Here is a 20,402-nt window from a genome sequence, read left to right as displayed (position 1 = left end):
GTGGTAAAGTATGCTTGTGGTTACAGGTCATATCTAGTTACAGCCATGTATAGCATGGTAAGATACAGTTATGTACAGTCGTGTGAGATACATGACATCACCCTCCCCCAAGGTCTTATTGTCTTTTTCGATTCAGTCTCTCAGGTGGCCTACGCTCTCGCATGGAGTGTCTTATGTGTGGTTCAATTATTTGCCTTGGTGCCTGTTTTTCTTTCGGTGTGATTGTTGGTGTCTCGCCTGGGCTGTCTGTTTCATTCACTATGATTGCTGGTATCTCGCCTGGGCTTTCTGTTGAGACTGCCCTTTCCTCAGGTTGTTCCCTCTGTCTGTCCACCAGGTGTGGTGTGAGTTCCACATTGTAGTCTGCCTCTGGTTCTGCAGTGTTGGTGGCGAATCAACTTTTTACTTGGTCTACATGCCTCCGGCAGGTTTGGCCATTGTCCATTTATACAAACAGTAGACTGTTTTCTTCCTTGCCTGTTACTGTCCCTGCAAGCCATTTGGGACCCCTGCCATAGTTTAGCACAAACACTTTGTCCCCTATCTTATTCCACCTCCCCATCGAATTTCGGTCATGGTACCCAGTTAGCTTCCGGCGCTTTGCCTCAACAATTTCATGCATGTCTGGGAGGATTAATGAGAACCTAGTCTTTAAGGTCCGTTTCATCAATAGTTGCGCGGGGAGAACCCCAGTCAACGAATGTGGACGAGATCTGTATGCCAGCAGCAGTCGCGACAGGCGGCTCTGCAGCATGGGACCTTGGATTTTGAGCATGCCTTGTTTAACAATTTGCACTGCTCGCTCCGCCTGGCCATTGGAGGCCGGCTTTAACGGTGCCGTCTTAACGTGGCCGTGGTCAACTATAAAATCTTGAAATTCTGCGCTGGTGAAGCACGGACCATTATCACTGACCAACATGTCAGGAATTCCGTGCGTTGCAAACATGGTTCTAAGGCTCTCCACAGTGGTGGAGGTGGTGCTCGAGTTTAAAATGGTGCACTCGATCCACTTTGAAAATCCATCGACGACTACGAGGAACATTCTGCCCATGAATGGGCCTGCATAGTCTACATGCACCCGCGACCACGGTTTGGTGGGCCAGGGCCAGGGGCTTAGGGGGGCCTCCCTGCGGGCATTACTGAGTTCGGCACAAATGGTGCACCGCCGGACGCAGAGCTCCAAGTCCGCGTCAATGCCAGGCCACCAGACGTGGGATCTGGCTATGGCCTTCATAAGGACGATCCCCGGGTGCTCGCGGTGGAGCTCCCGGACAAATGCCTCTCTGCCTCGCAGAGGCATAACTACTCGGCTGCCCCACATCAGGCAGTCTGTCTGTAGTGATAGTTCATGCATGCGCCTATGGAAAGGTTTGATCTTCTCGGGGCAGGCATCACGGGCCTCTGCCCAGTCACCAGTTAAAACACATCTTTTGACGAAGGATAACGTGGGGTCGCTGGTCGTCCAGGCTCTGATTTGGCGAGCCGTCATGGGCGAACCTGTGGATTCAAAGGCATTGATTGCCATGACCATCTGACAGTCCTGTTCGTCAGACCCTTCCGTGGTCGCCAGGGGTAGCCTATTAATCGCGTCGGCACAGTTGTCTGTGCCTTATTGTGTAGGTGTAAGACGCCAGTATGAGTGCCCACCGCTGAATGCGTGCCGAGGCGTTGTCGTTTATTGCCTTGCACTCAGATAGCAGGGACGTGAGGGGTTTGTGGTCGGTTTCTAACGCGAACTTGGCCCCGAAAAGGTATTGGGGCATCTTTTTGACGCCGTACACGCACGCGAGCGCCTCCTTCTCAACCATACCGTACCCGCACTCTGCCCGCGAAAGTGACCTGGAGGCATAAGCAATGGGTTGTAATTTACCCGCATCATTGACATGCTGTAAAACACACCCAACCCCGTACGCTGACGCATCACATGTAAGAACTAGCTTTTTACCTGGGTCAAAAAAGGCTAAAACACTGTTGGAACATAGAAGGTTGCGTGCCTTATTTAAGGCGTGTTCTTGGGCGTCCCCCCAAAACCAATAGCGCCCCTTTCTGAGTAGCACGTGGAGAGGCTCCAGCAGCATGCTCAAGTTCTGCATAAAGTTCCCAAAATAATTGAGTAGCCCGAGAAAGGCGCGCAGTTCTGAAACATTCCGGGGCCTGGGTGCCAGACGAATTGCTTCGGTTTTTGATTCTGTTGGGCGGATTCCATCAGCGGCAATCCTTCTGCCCAAAAATTCAACCTCAGGCGCGAGAAACAGACACTTGGATTTCTTAACTCTTAGGCCTACCCGTTCCAATCGACTTAGTACGTCCTCCAAATTGCGGAGGTGGGAGTTGGTGTCCCTGCCCGTGATGAGTATGTCATCTTGAAACACAACCGTCCCCAGGATGGACTTGAGCAGACTCTCCATGTTGCGCTGGTATATAGCAGCTGCCAACCTGATGCTGAATGGGCATCGATTGTACATAAAAAGGCCTCGATGTGTGTTGATGGTGGTGAGTAGCTTAGACTCTTCGGTCAGTTCTTGCGTCATATACGCAGATGTGAGATCTACTTTCGAGAAAAGTTTTCCTCCAGCCAATGTGGCAAATAGGTCCTCCACTCTGGGCAGCGGGTATTGGTCCTGTAGGGAGACTCTATTTATGGTAGACTTGTAATCCCCACAGATTCGTACGGATCCATCAGGCTTCATGACGGGGACGATGGGACTTGCCCAGTCGCTAAATTCCACAGGTGAGATAATGCCTTCCCGCAGAAGCCGGTCCAGTTCATGTTCAATCTTTTCCCTCATCACATAAGGCACAGCTCTAGCCTTGTGATGGACCGGTCTGGCATCCTATGTGATGTAGATTTTAACTTTAGCCCCTTTGAAGGTGCCCACACCTGGCTGAAAGAGATGTTCAAAACGACTTAGGATTGTTGAGCAGGAGGTCCGTTCCTCTGACGACATGGCATGAACACCATCCCATTTCCAATTTAGTTTTGCCAGCCAGCTTCTCGCCAACAGTGCTGGGAGATCTCCAGGGACAATCCACAGGGGAAGTTGGTTCACCGTCCCTTTGTGTCTGACTTTGAGCATGGCACTGCCAAGGACTGGGACGATTTCTTTGGTATAGATCCTTAGTTTGATGTCGATCCTTGTGAGTTTTGGTCTGTTGCTTTTGTGCGACCACAACTGTTTAAATTGTTGGACGCTCATGAGAGATTGACTAGCTCCTGTGTCCAGTTCCACGTTGACGGGTATCCCGTTGAGTAGGACCCTCATCATTATTGGAGGCGTCTTGTTGTAAGAACAGTGGACATTGATCGTGTTGACCCGCTGTACCCCGGCATCCCGGGCACTGTCCCCACCGTCTTCTGGTCCGCTTTCTGACCCTTTCGATTTGTATACCAGCTGAGCTGCTGTTTTTCTGTATATGCGAGCCAGATGCCCTGTATAGTTGCAGTTTCTGCAAACAGCATGCTGAAATCGACACCCCCTTGTTGAGTGCCTTCCCCTACATCTCCAGCACAGACCGTTTCCATTGTTTCCGAAGGATGAGCTGTGTCTGGCTGATCTCTCTTGAGCTTCTCTCAGTCTGTAGTTGTCGCATTGTGGGTTGATGAGGTGTGAACGGCCGTTCATGTGGCCCTTGATGGCTTCTGGCGCCACTGCCTGCTGTTGAAGGCCTGCTCTCCTGCCTTTGCCTGTGTGTGGGGGTAGCGGCTCATTTCACGCTGTGAACCCCTTGTTCCGATGTTTCGTTAGTTGTCGTACCCGCAGTATAGATCAACCTCGTTTCTTCTTCTCCTGCCAAGAATGTCTGTGCGACCAGTGCTGCTGCCTCTCGGGTCAAGTTCTTGGTCTCTATAAGCTTTCAGAATATGCCTGCGTGGCCTATTCCTTCAATAAAAAAGTCTCTCAGTACTTGGCGGAGCAGGCTCGAGGGGCTAGATGGCCTACTCCTGTTCCTAATTCTTATGTTCTCTCCTTAGTTCATCGGAGAACTCACATAAACTAGCCAGCCTCCGAAGTTCCGCCACAAAGTCGGGTATGCTCTGGCCCACACAGCGTCTGTAGTTGTAGAACCTGTGTCTGGCCATGTGTCGGCTGCTGGCTGGCTTCAGGTGGTCTCTCACCAGTGTGCTCAACTCCTCAAATGACTTGCTTGCTGGTTTCTCGGGTGCCAGCAGGTCCTTCATTAAGGTGTATGTTTTCGAGCCACAGCTGGTCAAGAGATGGGCTCTTCTCTTGTCTGCCTTATCGTCGCCCAACCAGTCTTTGGTAACAAAGCTTTGCTGGAGCCTTTCTATAAAGTCCTTCCAATTGTCTCCAGCATTGTATTTCTCATCTGAGCCGTTGGTAGCCATTTTGTGGATTCTGTGATCCCGTAAAGTCCTGACCCTGCAGTACAGACTTACACGAGGCACATGCTGAAGTCAAGGTCACTCTGGACCTGCACCTTTATTTCACAGCTCTCGAGTGCCACACTTGCCTGAGACCTGCCTTTATATATGCAAGTGCACCCCTGGTGGTAAAGTATGCTTGTCTAGTCATATCTAGTTCCAGTCATGTATAGCATGGTAAGATACAGTTATGTACAGTAGTGTGAGATACATGACAGGGGTCACAGTCTAAGGATAAGGGGTAAGTCATTTAGGATCGAGATGAGGAGAGTTGTTGTCCTGTGGAATTCTCTACCGCAGAGTTGTTGATGCCAGTTCATTGGATATACTCAAAAGGGAGTTAGATATGGCCCTTACGGCTAAAGGGATCAAGGGGTATGGAAAGAAAGCAGGAAAGGGGTGCTGAGGTGAATGATTAGCCATGATCATATTGAATGGTGGTGCAGGCTCGAAGGGCCGAATGGCCTACTCTTGCACCTATTTTCTATGTTTCTATGTTTCTATGAACTATTTAATAGTTTAATTGGTGTTCACTAGACAGTTTCTTACTAAATTCAATATTTTTGATTTGAAAATAATTTTAAAATGTGCCTACTATTGCCTGTGAGACTAAGAAAATGAGCTTTTTGAACCACCACAGTATGTGGAATTTTGCAATTTTGATCTGGGGGCATAGCCATTTTTGTGGGAGGGAAATGGTAGCGAGTGATTAGTGGCTCGATTTTGGCCAAGAGTTGCTCCGTTTTTTTTTGGAGTAGGCTGTTTTTTCTGGAGTTACTTAAAAATCCCGTTTCCCCAATCAATTTGCAGCAACGTAACTCACTTTGTTAAAGTTTTTTTTAGGTTATTTTTTTTTTCTCAAAAGTGGGCGTTCCCAGTCACGCACGCCAGCTCTGGCCATTTAGGCAACTTTGGCCAGCTAATAGTTACTCCATTTCCACTTAGGCCAATGTATGTGGAGAGTTAAAGAAATCGGCGCAGGCAAAGAAATCGGCGCAGGTAAGTGCAGCAGATGCCCGTACAGCAGCAGCAGGAAATGTAAGAGAGAGCGGGAGAGAGAGATGGAGTAGGAAGAGAGAGGTGGGGGGAGGGAGAGGGGATGGGGCAAGGGAGAGGGGGTGGGGAGAAGCCTTTGACCGGGAGGGAGGAGACCACTCGGCCTGGGCTAGGGGCGAGGGAGCGGACCGGGAGGCCACTCGGCCAGTGCTAGGGGTGGGCAGGAGAACTGACAGAACTCACCGGCAGGCAGGAGAACGCAAGAGATCGCACCGGCAGGCAGGAGAAGTACAGAACGCATGCAGGAGAACTGGCAGAACTCACTGGCAGGCAGGAGAACTCACAGGTTACCATGGCAGCCGATCGTTTTGGCACAGATCAAGGCTCCACCCACCTCGGGTTAGGCCACGCCAAAATGAAGAGATCCTAAGGGGAAACTTACAACACAATTTTTTGGGCGTACTTGGGCCACAAAAAATCGGGTGTAACCTTTCAAGTACGCCAAAAAAATGCTTTGGGGAAAATTGAGCCCAATGTTACTGAACTAGTAATCCAGAGGCCTGGACTAATGATCTGAGACACAAGTTCAAATCCCACCACGGAAGCTGTGGAACTTAAATTCAGTTAATGAAATAAACTTGGAATAAAAGCTAGTGTCAGTAATAGTGACTATGGGCTGGAATTTGGTGAGCATTTCCGCCGGGTTTTTCAGCGATATCCTTCGTTTTCAGTAGAAAACTACTCGATGCTAGTTTGGTCAAAGTGTTCTGCTGGCGGTTTTGAAATACCGCTGGGGAGCAGACCACCGGCGTGCACTGCTGAAAAAACTGCTACCGCCTAAGTTTGGTCACAGCGGTGACCCGTAGGTGAGCAGAAAAAAAACGCCCACGAGAAACCAGCCGGAACTGGGCGGTAGGTATGAAACCCTTCAAAAAAAGGTAAGTTCAAGTTTTTTTTTAAATTATTTTACAGCAATTCAGTGGAAAAGGGTCCTGAGAATGTTTTCCGATGTTTTATTTTTTGTTTTATTGAAAAATATTTTTGTGTTTTCCCCCCTCCCTATGCCCAACTTGTGGCCTCGGTCTAAATTTAATGAGGCTTGGGTTTTCCGCCGAGAATTGACGTACAATGGCGATTTTTCCCGCCAGGCGGATTTTTTTCCATTTTTTGATTAATTTTCCACTGACCTTAATTTAATAATCTTCGCGGTTTTTTCGGCGTTATACCGGTGGTTGCGGTCTTTCATCAAATTCCAGCCCTTAGAAACTACCGGATTAGCGTAAAGACCCAACTGGTTCACTAATGTCCTTTGGGGAAGGAAATCTGCTGCCCTTATCTGGTCTGGCCTATATGTGACTCCGGATCTGCAGATTCAGGCAAACTGAATCCTGAGTCAGTGTCAAAGAAACGCGGAAAACATAAACACCAAGTGGTTTTGGCTGTACCTCACTTATGTTTAAAATTCCCCGATCTTTTGTGCTGGTTCAGCTGATTCTGCCCAGATTGTAGAAACATAGAAACATAGAAACATAGAAACATAGAAAATAGGTGCAGGAGTAGGCCATTCGGCCCTTCTAGCCTGTACCGCCATTCAATGAGTTCATGGCTGAACATGCAACTTCAGTACCCCATTCCTGCTTTCTCGCCATACCCCTTGATCCCCCGAGTAGTAAGGACTTCATCTAACTCCTTTTTGAATATATTTAGTGAATTGGCCTCAACAACCTTCTGTGGCAGAGAATTCCACAGGTTCACCACTCTCTGGGCGAAGAAGTTTCTCCTCATCTCGGTCCTAAATGGCTTACCCCTTATCCTTAGACTGTGTCTCCTGGTTCTGGACTTTCCCAACATTGGGAACATTCTTCCTGCATCTAACCTGTCTAACCCCATCAGAATTTTAAACGTTTCTATGAGGTCCCCTCTCATTCTTCTAAACTCCAGTGAATACAAGCCCAGTTGATCCAGTCTTTCTTGATAGGTCAGTCCCGCCATCCCGGGAATCAGTCTGGTGAACCTTCGCTGCACTCCCTCAATAGCAAGAATGTCCTTCCTCAGGTTAGGAGACAAAAACTGTACACAATACTCCAGGTGTGGCCTCACCAAGGCCCTGTACAACTGTAGCAACACCTTCCTGCCCCTGTACTCAAATCCCCTCGCTATGAAGGCCAACATGCCATTTGCTTTCTTAACCGCCTGCTGTACCTGCATGCCAACCTTCAATGACTGATGTACCATGACACCCAGATCTCGTTGCACCTCCCCTTTTCCTAATCTGTCACCATTCAGATAATAGTCTGTCTCTGTTTTTACCACCAAAGTGGATAACCTCACATTTATCCACATTATACTTCATCTGCCATGCATTTGCCCACTCACCTAACCTATCCAAGTCGCTCTGCAGTCTCATAGCATCCTCCTCGCAGCTCACACTGCCACCCAACTTAGTGTCATCCGCAAATTTGGAGATACTACATTTAATCCCCTCGTCTAAATCATTAATGTACAGTGTAAACAACTGTGGCCCCAGCACAGAATCTTGCGGTACCCCACTAGTCACTGCCTGCCATTCTGAAAAGTCCCCATTTACTCCTACTCTTTGCTTCCTGTCTGACAACCAGTTCTCAATCCATGTCAGCACACTACCCCCAATCCCATGTGCTTTAACTTTGCACATTAATCTCTTGTGTGGGACCTTGTCGAAAGCCTTCTGAAAGTCCAAATATACCACATCAACTGGTTCTCCCTTGTCCACTCTACTGGAAACATCCTCAAAAAATTCCAGAAGATTTGTCAAGCATGATTTCCCTTTCACAAATCTATGCTGACTTGGACCTATCATGTCACCTCATGTACGAGCACAAACAAACGGAAACTCGACCCCCCTTTTCCGTAAAGCATTGAAAGTTAGTTTATTAGACACAGGTTAATGCCTAGATTGTATATCACCTAGGAGGCATCCTGTTTATGGGAAACGTTTGTTAAAAGGGAATAAATTAATTTCCTGTACATGCTCATAAAGCAGTTTCTGGTGTCTGGAGACAGCTTAGATTAGAGTTGCTGGTTTATTGGTACTGTCCTTAGCCCGTGCTGCAGTTGATTTTAACACAGACGGGTATTTTAACCAAAGGTGACAGATAACATTTATTTGTACCTGTATGTAGTTATTCAAATCCTGGAGCTGTTTCTGATTGTTTTTCCATAAAGGGGTGGTGTATAGGTAGCAGGCAAGCTTTTCTTACTTGTTGTTACTGCCATACGTTAGTGGCAGTTTGCGGAAGTTCAGTCGCTATGTGGGAGAGGCGAAGCTGTTTACATCCTCTTACAGAATACAAAGCTTCTGTCACTAATTAGTTAAATTACTTTAGTTCATATGCACTTGCAGGGTGCAATATTTTTTTTTTTAATTGGTGTCTACTTAATAGAATCAGTTGATTAAAAGGAAAACTTCGAGCAACACCTCCATGTTCCTGTTAAAAGTTTTCTAATCTATTAAGAGTTTCTGCTGAAGTGTTAACCTGCCTGACATGCTGAGTGTTTGCCAGCATTTTTTGTTTGTATTTTGATTTCAAGCATCCACAGTATTTTGACGAGTTGCTGTAAATTCATGGCAATCGGGAGTGGAGTGGGATCTCCTCATTTTCTCTTTTAAAATTGCATCCAGTCCATTGTCTCTTGCTCTTTAACCACAAGTCTGGCAAAACATTTTAATGTTTCAAAGGAATTGAAAAATAAGGATAAAAACTTCATCAACATGATTAGTAGAGATTTCATACATAGGGTTATGCTACCATAGCTAGTGCAATCTGGTATTTGAATAATTTAATTACTGCTCAGAAGAACACGAATACTGAATCGGTTAAGGACATACTGCTGATGTCAAATCTCAAATGGCAACAGTCGCATTTGAGTAGTGATGCTGCTTATTTCTTACATTACAACAGTGACGATGCTTCACTAGTACTTCATCGACTGTTCAGTGCTTTGGGACATCCTGAGGTTGTGAAAGGCATTATATAAATGTAAAATCTTTCTTCTTTATGAATGCTCAAAAAGTTGAACATCTAATGATAGAATTGGTAGAGGGAAAACGGGATCTTAAAACAGGTTTTACAGGTTTCATTCAACCAGCTGTGATAAAGAAAACTCTGTCTACCTGTATTACTAAAGCAAAATACTGCAGATGCTGGAATCTGAAATAAAAACAGAAAACGCTGACAATCTCAGCGGGTCAGGTAGTATCTGTGGAGAGAAACAGAGTGAACATTTCGGGTCGATGACCCTTTGTCAGATCTGTCTATTACTTACTGGCTTCCTTTTTGACTTTATCCATTTCTGTCATCAATGCGACCTCCCGATCCATGATGCTGGAATGTTAAAGAGAAGGATATTAGAACTGTCTGCAAATTGTCTTTATCGTATGAGTGTTACTCTTCACAGAATCGAAACAGACACTCTGTTTTTTTTCCAACAGGCTGTTCAAAGATTTCTAAACATGAAAAGTCTGGTTTCTAAAATAGAAGACAGTTTGCTCCACTTATTTCTGAGGAGGCTATGCTTGTTAATTTTTGTCAATGAATTTTCATCAGAAGCAAAGCAAACGTCCCAGCCGCTTCCCATCTCTAAGCTGTTCCCTGCCTAGTTTTGGACTTTGCAAATGTAGCAGCATTCCCTATAATAACATCCTTTCTATAACCATTTTAACACGTAGTAATGAATGAAAAGCGGCAAAAGAAAATAACAAACTCAAAAGTGGTATTCATTCCTAACAGAAGGATATGGAATAAATATGTTGCTGAATGGGTGCTTGCTGCTTTTAAGGATGTAAACTCTGTTCATCACGTTAGCATATGAATGCAACCTTGGCTTTTGAAGGTAAAGTTGTACAGCCAAGCTGTAGGGATTGCTTCAGCCTGACTGCGGGAATGTGCTGACTATACATCTGGACGCGGAAACTATGTCTGCCTGAAATGTTTAATGTAGCCAGTGCTGAAAGTAAATAGCTAACTTTGCTCTCTATTTTCATTTAATTTCTAAACTAAACAATAGAATGTTTCAATAAAGTTGTAGCTGTAACCTATTAAAAATAATCTCCACACGAGCCCTACTTTCATACCATCACAACCACACACCTTTTCATCCATTACTGCGCAGGAAGGATTTTATTTCTTTATTCGGAAAAACTATAATACCTAATATAGTGGGAACTCTTTTGATGACAGCACTCTGCTGATCAGTACCAAAGTGAAACAGATAGCATGCAAAATGGCCATAGTCAGTGAAGAGTGCATTCTTCAATAGTGAAATATATATCATTTGAAAGTTTAAGATAAAAATTGACCTTAAATACAATTTGTTGATGAGAAATATTAACATTGATTTTCTAGCACCAGACATGACTGGAGGTTTTATAAATCAAAGTTTTACAATAAAGAAGGAGGGCATTGCACCTGTACCAGCTCTCTGAAAGAGCTATCCACTTGGTCCTATTTCCCTATCCTTTCCTGACACCCTTTCAATTGTTTTATTGTTTCAAATGTTTCTCCATTTCCCTTTTAAAAGCTATTATGGATTCTACTTTTACTACCATTTATGACAGAGAATTCCATGTCCCAACAACCCTATACATAAAAAAATCTCTTCACCTCTCCCTTTGTCCTTTTGGCGATCATTTTAAATTTATTCTCGCCTTTTAGCACTCTAAATGTTGTGGAGTATTACTGCGCAATAGAAGCATCTGGTAGCAGTGAAAAGGTGCTCCATGAAAGTACCTACCTGCTCTCATCTGGAGAAAGAATTCAAACACACAGCAATCATTGGAAATATAATTGACCTTAAAAATCCCTGAACTAGATTTAAAAATTGGAAAGCTATTTCCCAGACACTGATAAACTCTGCCCTTGATTTCTGCCAGGTGGAAAATCAGGAAATCCTTTTGCTAATTTGCAATTTGACATTTCAGCACAAAATGTTCTTGGCACCATGTAAAGAGTCGTCACTTTATGTAGAGGGCTTGGATCCAAACAACTATAGACACGTTGCAGTCTTCCAGTGTGGCTATAGGATTCAGCAAGGAGTGAAATTAAAGCTCGATTGGACCAGCATTAATAAATGCACCGTCTGTAATATTGAAAGAAATTGTAAATGAAAGCATTTTACAATCTCACTTTTCAATAATAAATAATTATAGCAGTCAACTAATGACGGTTTCCTGCACTGTTGTAGTCTAAAATGTCCTACTGTAGACCTCAATGCAATTATTTAACTGCATTACTCGGACCATAGGAACATAGAAACTGGAATATGCCATTCAGCCCTCGACCCTGTTCCCCCATGAGGTCTGTACCTCAAATCTATTTAGACGCCTTTGATCCATATTTCTCGATACCCCTACCTAACAAAAATCTATTGCTCTCAGTCTTGAAAATTTCAATTATCCCAGCATCCACAGCCTTTTAGAGAGAACGTTCCAGATTGCAACTATCCACTGTGCTAACTGGCCGAGCTCTAATTTTAGAATTATGTCTCCTTGTTCTGGATTCCCCCATCAGAGGAAATAATTTCCCTGTAACTACTCAATTGAATCGCTTTTTCATTTTAAGCACCTCGATTAGATCATCCCTCAGCCTTCTAAACGCAAAGGAATATAAGATTGTGCAATCTGTCCACATAATGTAACCCTTTCAGCCCCAGTATCATTCTGGTGAATCTGGACAGAACCGTTGTAACTTCCTACTCCCATTTACGCAACTTACTATGCTGCCTAACTTAGTGTCATTTGCAAACTCAAATATACAACTCGCTATTCTTTCAACCGAGTCATTAATATATATGGTGAAAAGCAGAGGTTCCAGTACAGATCCCTGGGGAACACCGTTTGTCACTACCTGCCAATCAGAGATTGTTCCCTTTGAAAAATAGAAACATAGAAAATAGGTGCAGGAGTAAGTCATTCGGCCCTTCGAGCCTGCATCACCATTCAATAAGATCATGGCTAATCATTAAACCTCAGTACCCCTTTCCTGCTTTCTCTCCATACCCTTTGATACCTTTAACCATAAGACCCATATCTAACTCCCTTTTGAATATATCTAACGAACTGGCCTCAACAACTTTCTGCAGTAGAGAATTCCACGGGTTAACAACTCTCTGAGTGAAGAAGTTTCTCCTCATCTCGGTCCTAAATGGTTTATCCCTTATCCTTAGACTGTGAGCCCTGGTTCTGGACTTCCCCAGCATCGGGAACATTCTTCCTGCCTCTAACCTGTCCAAACCTGTCAGAATGTTGTATGTTTCTATGAGATACCCTCTCATTCTTCGAAACTCTAGTGAATACAAGCCTAGTCGATCCAGTCTCTCCTCATATGTCAGTCCTGCCATCCCGGGAATAAGTCTGGTGAACCTTAGCTGCACTCCCTCAATTGCAAGAACGTCCTTCCTCAGATTAGGAGACCAAAACTCAACACAATATTTCAGGTGTGGCCTCACCAAGGCCCTGTACAACTGCAGTAAGACGTCTCTGCTCCGATACTCAAATCCTTTAGCTATGAAAGCCAACATTCTATTTGCCTTCTTCACCGCCTGCTGTACCTTTCAATGACTGATGTACCATGACACCTAGGTCTCGTTGCACCTCCCCTTTTCCTAATCTGTCAACATTCAGATAATATTCTGCCTTCCTGCTTTTGCCACCAAAGTAGATAACCTCACATTTATCCACATTATACTGCACCTGCCATGCATATGGCCACTCACCTAACCTGTCCAAGTCACCCTGTAGCCTCTTAGCATCCTCCTCACAGCTCACACCGCCACCCAGTTTAGTGTCATCTGCAAACTTGGAGATATTACATTCAATTCCTTCATCTAAATCATTAATGTATATTGTAAGGGGATTTGAGTACAGGGGCAGGGAGGTGTTGCTACAGTTGTACAGGGCATTGGTGAGGCCACACCTGGAGTATTGTGTACAGTTTTGGTCTCCTAACCTGAGGAAGGACATTCTTGCTATTGAGGGAGTGCAGCGAAGGTTCACCAGACTGATTCCCGGGATGGCGGGACTGACCTATCAAGAAAGACTGGATCAACTGGGCTTGTATTCACTGGAGTTCAGAAGAATGAGAGGGGACCTCATAGAAACATATAAAATTCTGACGGGGTTAGACAGGTTAGATGCAGGAAGAATGTTCCCAATGTTGGGGAAGTCCAGAACCAGGGGTCACAGTCTAAGGATAAGGGGTAAGCCATTTAGGACCGAGATGAGGAGGAACTTCTTCACCCAGAGAGTGGTGAACCTGTGGAATTCTCTACCACAGAAAGTTGTTGAGGCCAATTCACTAAATATATTCAAAAAGGAGTTAGATGAGGTCCTTACTGCTAGGGGGATCAAGGGGTATGGCGAGAAAGCAGGAATGGGGTACTGAAGTTGAATGTTCAGCCATGAACTCATTGAATGGCGGTGCAGGCTAGAAGGGCCGAATGGCCTACTCCTGCACCTATTTTCTATGTTTCTATGTTTCTATGTAAATAGCTGGGTCCCAGCACTGAACCCTGCGGCACCCCACTAGTCACTGCCTGCCATTCTGAAAAGGAGCCATTTAATCTGACTCTCTGCTTCCTCTCTGCCAACCAGTTCTCTATCCACATCAATACATTACTCCCAATACCATGTGCTTTAATTTTGCACACTAATCTCTTGTGTGTGGACCATGTCAAAAGCTTTTGAAAGTCCAAATACACCACATCCACTGGTTCTCCCTTGTCCACTCTACTAGTTACATCCTCAAAAAATTCTCGAAAATTGGTCAAGCATGATTTCCCTTTCAAAAATCCATGCTGACTTGGACCGATTCTGTCACTGCTTTCCAAATGCTCTGCTATTTCATCTTTAATAATTGATTCCAACATTTTCCCCACTACCAATGTCAGGCTAACGGGCCTATAATTCCCTGTTTTCTCTCTCCCTCCTTTTTTAAAAAGTGGTGCTACATTAGCTACCCTCCAGTCCATAGGAACTGATCCAGAGTAAATAGAATGTTGGAAAATGATCAACAATGCATCCACTATTTCGAGGGCCACTTCCTTAAGTACTCAGGAATGCAGACTGTCAGGCCCTGGGGATGTATCGGCCTTCAATCCCATCAATTTCCCTAACACAATTTCCTGACTATTAAGGATTCCCTTCAGTTCCTCCTTGCTGGACTCTCGGACCAAGTATTTGTTCAATTGGTCTGCCATTTCTTTGTTCCCCATTATAAATTCACTTGATTCTGACTGCAAGGAACCTACGTTTGTCTTCACTAATCTTTTTCTCTTCACATATCTATAGAAGCTTAAGCAGTTAGTTTTTATGTTCCCTGCAAGCTTCCTCTCATAATCTATTTTCCCCCTCCTAATTAAACCCTTTGTCCTCCTCTGCGGAATTCTAAATTTCTCCCAGTCCTCAGGTTTGCTGCTTTTTCTGACCGATTTGAAAGACTCTTCCTTGGATTTAACACTATCCCTAATTTCCCTTGTTAGCCACGGTTGAGCCACTTTCCCCGTTTTATTTTTACTCCAGCCAGGGATGTACAATTGTTGAAGTTCATCCATGTGATGTTTAAATGTCTGCCAGTGCCTATCCACCGTCAACCCATTAAGTATCATTTGCCAGTCTATCCTAGCCAATTCACATCTCATACCATCGAAGTTACCTTTCCTTAAGTTCAGGACCCTAGTCTCTGAATTAACTGTGTCACTCTCCATCTTAAAAAAGAATTCTATCATATTATGGTCACTCTTCCCCAAGTGGCCTCGCACAACAAGATTGCTCATTAGTCCTCTCTCATTACCCAATCTAGGATGGCCAGCTCTCTAGTTGGTTCCTCGACATATTGGTCTAGACAACTGTCCCTAATACACTCCAGGAAATCCTCCTCCACCATATTGTTACCAGTTTGATTAGCCCAATCTATATGTAGATTAAAATCGCCTATGATAACTGCTGTACTTTTATTGCACGGATCCCTAATTTCTTATTTGATGCCATCCCCAACCTCACTACTACTGTTTGGTGGTCTGTATACAACTCTCACTAGCGTTTTCTGCCCTTTGGTATTCCGCAGCTCTACCCATACAGATTCCACATCATCCAAGCAAATGTCCTTCCTTACTATTGCGTTAATTTCCTCAAGCAGGGACATGTTGCAGATATTTTCAGAAATTGTAGATATGAGAGTTACATTGCTAGATTAAGGGCTAATCCGTTACTTTTATTTGAGGAGAAATGAAATATAATGTCATAGGGAGATGTTGGATGCAATCCTTTTATTTCAGCAGTATAGAAAATGTTCAACGCAAAAAAATCTGTATTGTAAATTGATTAAATGTTAAATGAAGTTACTTGTTCTGCCTTTCCCAGATCTCTCCTCTCCTGAAGGTGTCATGCAGTGTGCATGGCACTAAATAACCTTTAAGTATAAAAAATCAATCATAAATCTTGCACAGATTACTTTTTTCCAAGTAAAAAATATACAACTAAACAAATCACTGCAGTATCAATATTTGCAAATATACATATGTCTAATGTTTAACCTGAATTTAAATAAGATAAAGAGCTAATAATTTTCTGTAAAAGAAATTTCTTTAAATGTTTTTATATTTTCTCTTTTTAAAGTCAGTAGAATTAACTGTCTGGAACTTTGAGAGGAATCCTCTCTATCACCGAATCTCATAAGTCACATATAGGTAGCAATATTCCTCAACCTTAATTCCCCTTATTTCTGGGTCTCTGCCCTCTTTGTGTTTGATACACAATTTTTGATGAAACCCTGGTGTGAGCGAGAAACTCCCTGGGGATATTTTAATTTTGCGTAAATAACAGGAATGGCATCATAATACTTCCCATGTTATTGTCCAGGATCTCTGCCCAGAACTGTACCTTACAGCTTGTAGGGTGACCCCTGCAGATCGCAGTTGTCAGTAACCTCCTGGGACATCAGCTCCATATGTTCCAATTTAAGACTTTTTTCCTTGAACAAATCACTGGCCTCCCAGCTTCTTTATCACACTTCGCAAAAATGCTTGCAACAATCCTCGGCAGCATTTAAATACTTTAAGGGCCTTATCTTCCAGAGATGATTGTTTTTGGACCCAGAAATAGAGCCTGCTGTTTCTTAAATCTCTTCATGAGAACTTTTAATTTGCCTGTTGAATATGATTTCTGCTCTGCATGGCATTGTTCTGTCATTATCTGCTGGTAGCTTCCTGTACGGAGTGGAAACAATGCTGTTTGTGTGGGTCAAGTGACTTATTTCTGGTAGATAAGGTATAACATTTTTATAAATACATCGGATTGCCAACTTAATGTTGTAATTTTGCATAGGAAGAATGTCAGTATGATTGCATCAGAAAATACATTAAAAATGCTCGGTGGAAGTCCTCCAGTAAAACTGACTGCAAGCTGCCCAGATTTTTTTTATCATACAACAGTAACAAAAATAAATGAGGCTTTGATTGCATCAATAGTGTTAGGTATTTAGCCCTTTGTAACTTGCATTACACCTGACCACCAGAGGGCCCACCTGTTGGAGTTCCAAGGGATCCCAGCATCCCTTCGGAGCACAGTATATAAGCAGGCCACCCACGAGGTACCTGCACTCTGGAACCTTAATAAAGGAGCTAAGGTCACACTTGTTCACACAGTACTCAGTCTGACCATTTATTATGAGTATAACAATTGCCGACGAGATAATAAACAACCGCGCAAAAATGCAAAGAACAGTTGGCATCCTGGAGAAGTTCTCAGAAGGGGACAATTGGGAGGTCTTCGTGGAGAGACTCGACCAATACTTTGCAGCCAATGAGCTGGAAGGGGACGAGAACGCCACCAAACGAAGGGCGATCCTCCGAACTGTCTGTGGGGCAACAACCTATGGCCTCATGAAGAATCTCCTGGCCCCGGCAAAACCAACAGAGAAACCCTACGAAGAATTGTGTACGCTGGTCCAGGAGCACTTAACTCCTTAGCAAAGTGTTTTGATGCCAAGATATCGGTTCTACACGTGTCAACGATTGGAGGGCCAGGAAGTGGTGAGCTACGTCGCCGAACTAAGGCGCCTCGCAGGACATTGTGAGTTTGAGGGATTCCTAGAACAAATGCTCAGAGACATTTTTATACTGGGCATCGGACATGAGACAATCCTTCGCAAATTGTTGACTGTAAAAACTCTGAATCTGAGTAAAGCCATAACGATAGACCAGGCATTTATATCCACCAGCGACAACACCAAGCAGATTTCACAGAACAAAGAAGTTTCGGCCAATACTGTGCATAAAATAACGTCGGTTTTGAGCAGAAATGTACATGGCAGAACGTACACGCCGGCTGCTGTGGCCCAACCTCAATTGACCCAGAGTCCGCCATCATCTGTTAATGCGAGGCAGTCAACACCCTGTTGGCGCTGCGGAGGTGATCATCGGCCCCATCAATGCCGCATTAAGCACTATGTGTGCAATGGTTGCAGAACAATAGGACACCTCCAACGAATGTGCAGGCGAGCTGCAAACCCTGCAAACCACCATGTTGCAGAGGAAGATCGATCCACAGTGGATCAGACTGAGTTGGAAACTCGTACGGAGGAGGCAGAAGTGTACGGGGTACACACATTCATGATGAAATGCCCACCAATAATGTTGAAAGTTGAACTGAATGGCATTCCAGTATCGATGGAGCTGGACACGGGGGCAAGTGAGTCCATATTGAGTGAAAAGGCCTTCGACAGGCTGTGGGGAAAGAAAGGCCCAAGCTCAGCCCCATTCACACTAAACTAAGGACTTACACCAAGGAACTAATCCCTGTAATTGGCAGTGCAGAAGTCAAAGCCTCCTATGACTAAGCAGTACACAAACTCTTGCTGTGGATTGTGCCAGGGGATGGCCCCACGTTGTTTGGCAGAAGCTGGCTGGGGAAAATCCGCTGGAACTGGGACGACATCCGAGCACTTTCGTCCGTCGACGACACCGCATGTATCCAGGTTCTGAGCAAGTTCCCATCATTATTCGAGCCAGGCATTGGAAGCTTCTCAGGGCGAAAGTGCAGATCCATTTGGTTCCCGGTATGCGACCCATCCACCACAAGGCTCGGGCGGTACCGTACATGATGCGTGAAAAAGTGGAAATTGAGCTGGACAGGTTACAATGTGAAGGCATCATCGTGCTGATGGAATTCAATGACTGGGCAAATCCGATTGTCCCAGTACTCAAGGAGGATGGTACGGTTAGAATTTGCGGGACTATAAAATAACAATTAACCTTTTTTTGCTGCAGGACCAGTACCCGCTACCCAAGGCAGACGACCTATTTGTGACCCTGGCTGGAGTGAATTCGTTCACCAAGCTGGACCTGACCTCAGCCTACATGACGCAGGAGCTGCAGGAGTCTTCGAAAGGCCTCACCTGCATCAACACGCACAAAGATCTGTTTATCTACAACCGGTGCCCGTTCGGGATTCGACGTCCTGGGTCTAGGGAAAACAGCACCAAGTGGTTTCACCGTGATCTCCCGACGCGATCTTACCGACGGAAGAACCTCCTCCAGGATTCTTCAAGTGCTCCATGATGTCACTTGAAGAATCTGGAGGAGGTTCTTAGTCGGTTGGATCGCGTGGGGATCAGGTTGAAACACTTGGTGTGTTTTCCTAGCACAGGACGTCGAATTCTTAGGGAGGAGAAGTGCAGCAGACAGCATCAGACCCACCGACGCCAAGACGGAGGCCATCAAGAACGCGCCGCAACCACAGAATGTGACAGAGCTGCGGTCGCTCCTGGGACTCCTTAACTACTTCGGTAATTTCCTATCTGGGTTAAGCACCCTGCTAGAACCCCGAAATGCGCTACTGTGCAAGGGAGATGACTGGGTATGGGGAAATTCACAAGAGGCTGCTTTTAAGAAAGCCAGAAATTTATTCTGTTCTAACAAACTGCTTGTCCTGTATAATCCATGTAAATGATTAGAGTTAGCTTGTGATGCTTCGTCATACGGGTCGGGTGTGTGTTACAATAGACTAATGAATCGGGGATTTTGCAACCGGTTGCATATGCATCCAGGAGTTTGCCCAAGGCTGAAAGGGCCTGCAGCATGGTTGAAAAAGAGGCTCCGGCGTGCGTTTACGGGGTAAAATAAAATGTACCAGTACTTATTTGGGCTCAAGTTCAAGCTTGAAACTGACCACAAGCCGCTCATATCACTGTTCTCTGAGAGCAAAGGGATTAATACCAATGCCTCTGCCCGCATCCAAAGATGGATGTTCATGCTGTCGGCATACAATTATGTTATCCGCCACAGACCGGGCACAGAGAACCATGCAGATGCTCTCAGTCGGCTACCATTGCCCACCACCAGGGTGGAAATGGCACAGCCAGTGGACTTGCTCATGGTCATGGAGGCATTTGAGAACGAGAATTCCCCCATTACAGCCCGCCAGATCAGGACCTGGACCAGCCAGGATCCTTTACTGTCCTTGGTAAAAAACTGTGTCCTCTATGGGAGCTGGTCCAGTGTCCCAGTGGAGATGCAGGAAGCGATTAAGCCGTTTCACAGATGCAAAGATGAGTTGTCCTTGCAGGCGGACTGTCTTTTGTGGGGCAATCGCGTGGTCTTGCCCAAAAAGGAAGAGACACATTTATTTGCGAACTGCACAACACCCACCCAGGCATCGTAATGATGAAAGCCATAGCTAGATCTCACGTGTGGTGGCCTGGCATTGACTCAGATTTAGAGTTATGCGTGCGCCAGTGCAACACTTGCTCCACTTGCTCTCAGTTGAGCAATGCACCCAGAGAGACACCGCTAAGTTTGTGGTCATGGCCATCCAAACCGTGGTCGAGGATCCATGTAGACTATGCGGGCCCATTCCTAGGCAAAATGTTTTTAGTTGTTGTGGACGCTTACTCAAAATGGATTGTATGTGCAATAATGTCTGTAAGCTCATCCATGGCCACCATTGAAAGCCTATGAGCCATGTTTTCCACACACGGCTTGCCTGATG

At 45.0% G+C, this 20,402-nt stretch overlaps 1 protein-coding gene across 4 annotated transcripts in view; it reads right to left on the bottom strand.

The window, feature by feature from the left end:
• LOC139259954 (SPATS2-like protein) overlaps positions 1-20,402 on the bottom strand; it is a 398,117-nt gene that overhangs the window by 78,675 nt on the left and 299,040 nt on the right. For all 4 annotated transcript variants that reach the window (XM_070875947.1, XM_070875949.1, XM_070875948.1 and 1 more), the window contains one exon: positions 9,686-9,744. In XM_070875947.1, coding sequence (XP_070732048.1) covers positions 9,686-9,744 — 59 coding nt within the window. The remainder of the gene's footprint in view (positions 1-9,685; positions 9,745-20,402) is intronic.

Source organism: Pristiophorus japonicus, chromosome 3 (genome assembly GCF_044704955.1).
Source record: "Pristiophorus japonicus isolate sPriJap1 chromosome 3, sPriJap1.hap1, whole genome shotgun sequence".
In the NCBI taxonomy this organism is placed as follows: Eukaryota; Metazoa; Chordata; class Chondrichthyes; family Pristiophoridae; genus Pristiophorus; species Pristiophorus japonicus.
The sequence above is the reverse complement of the archived record's forward strand: the minus strand, read 5'-3'. Positions and strand labels throughout refer to the sequence as shown.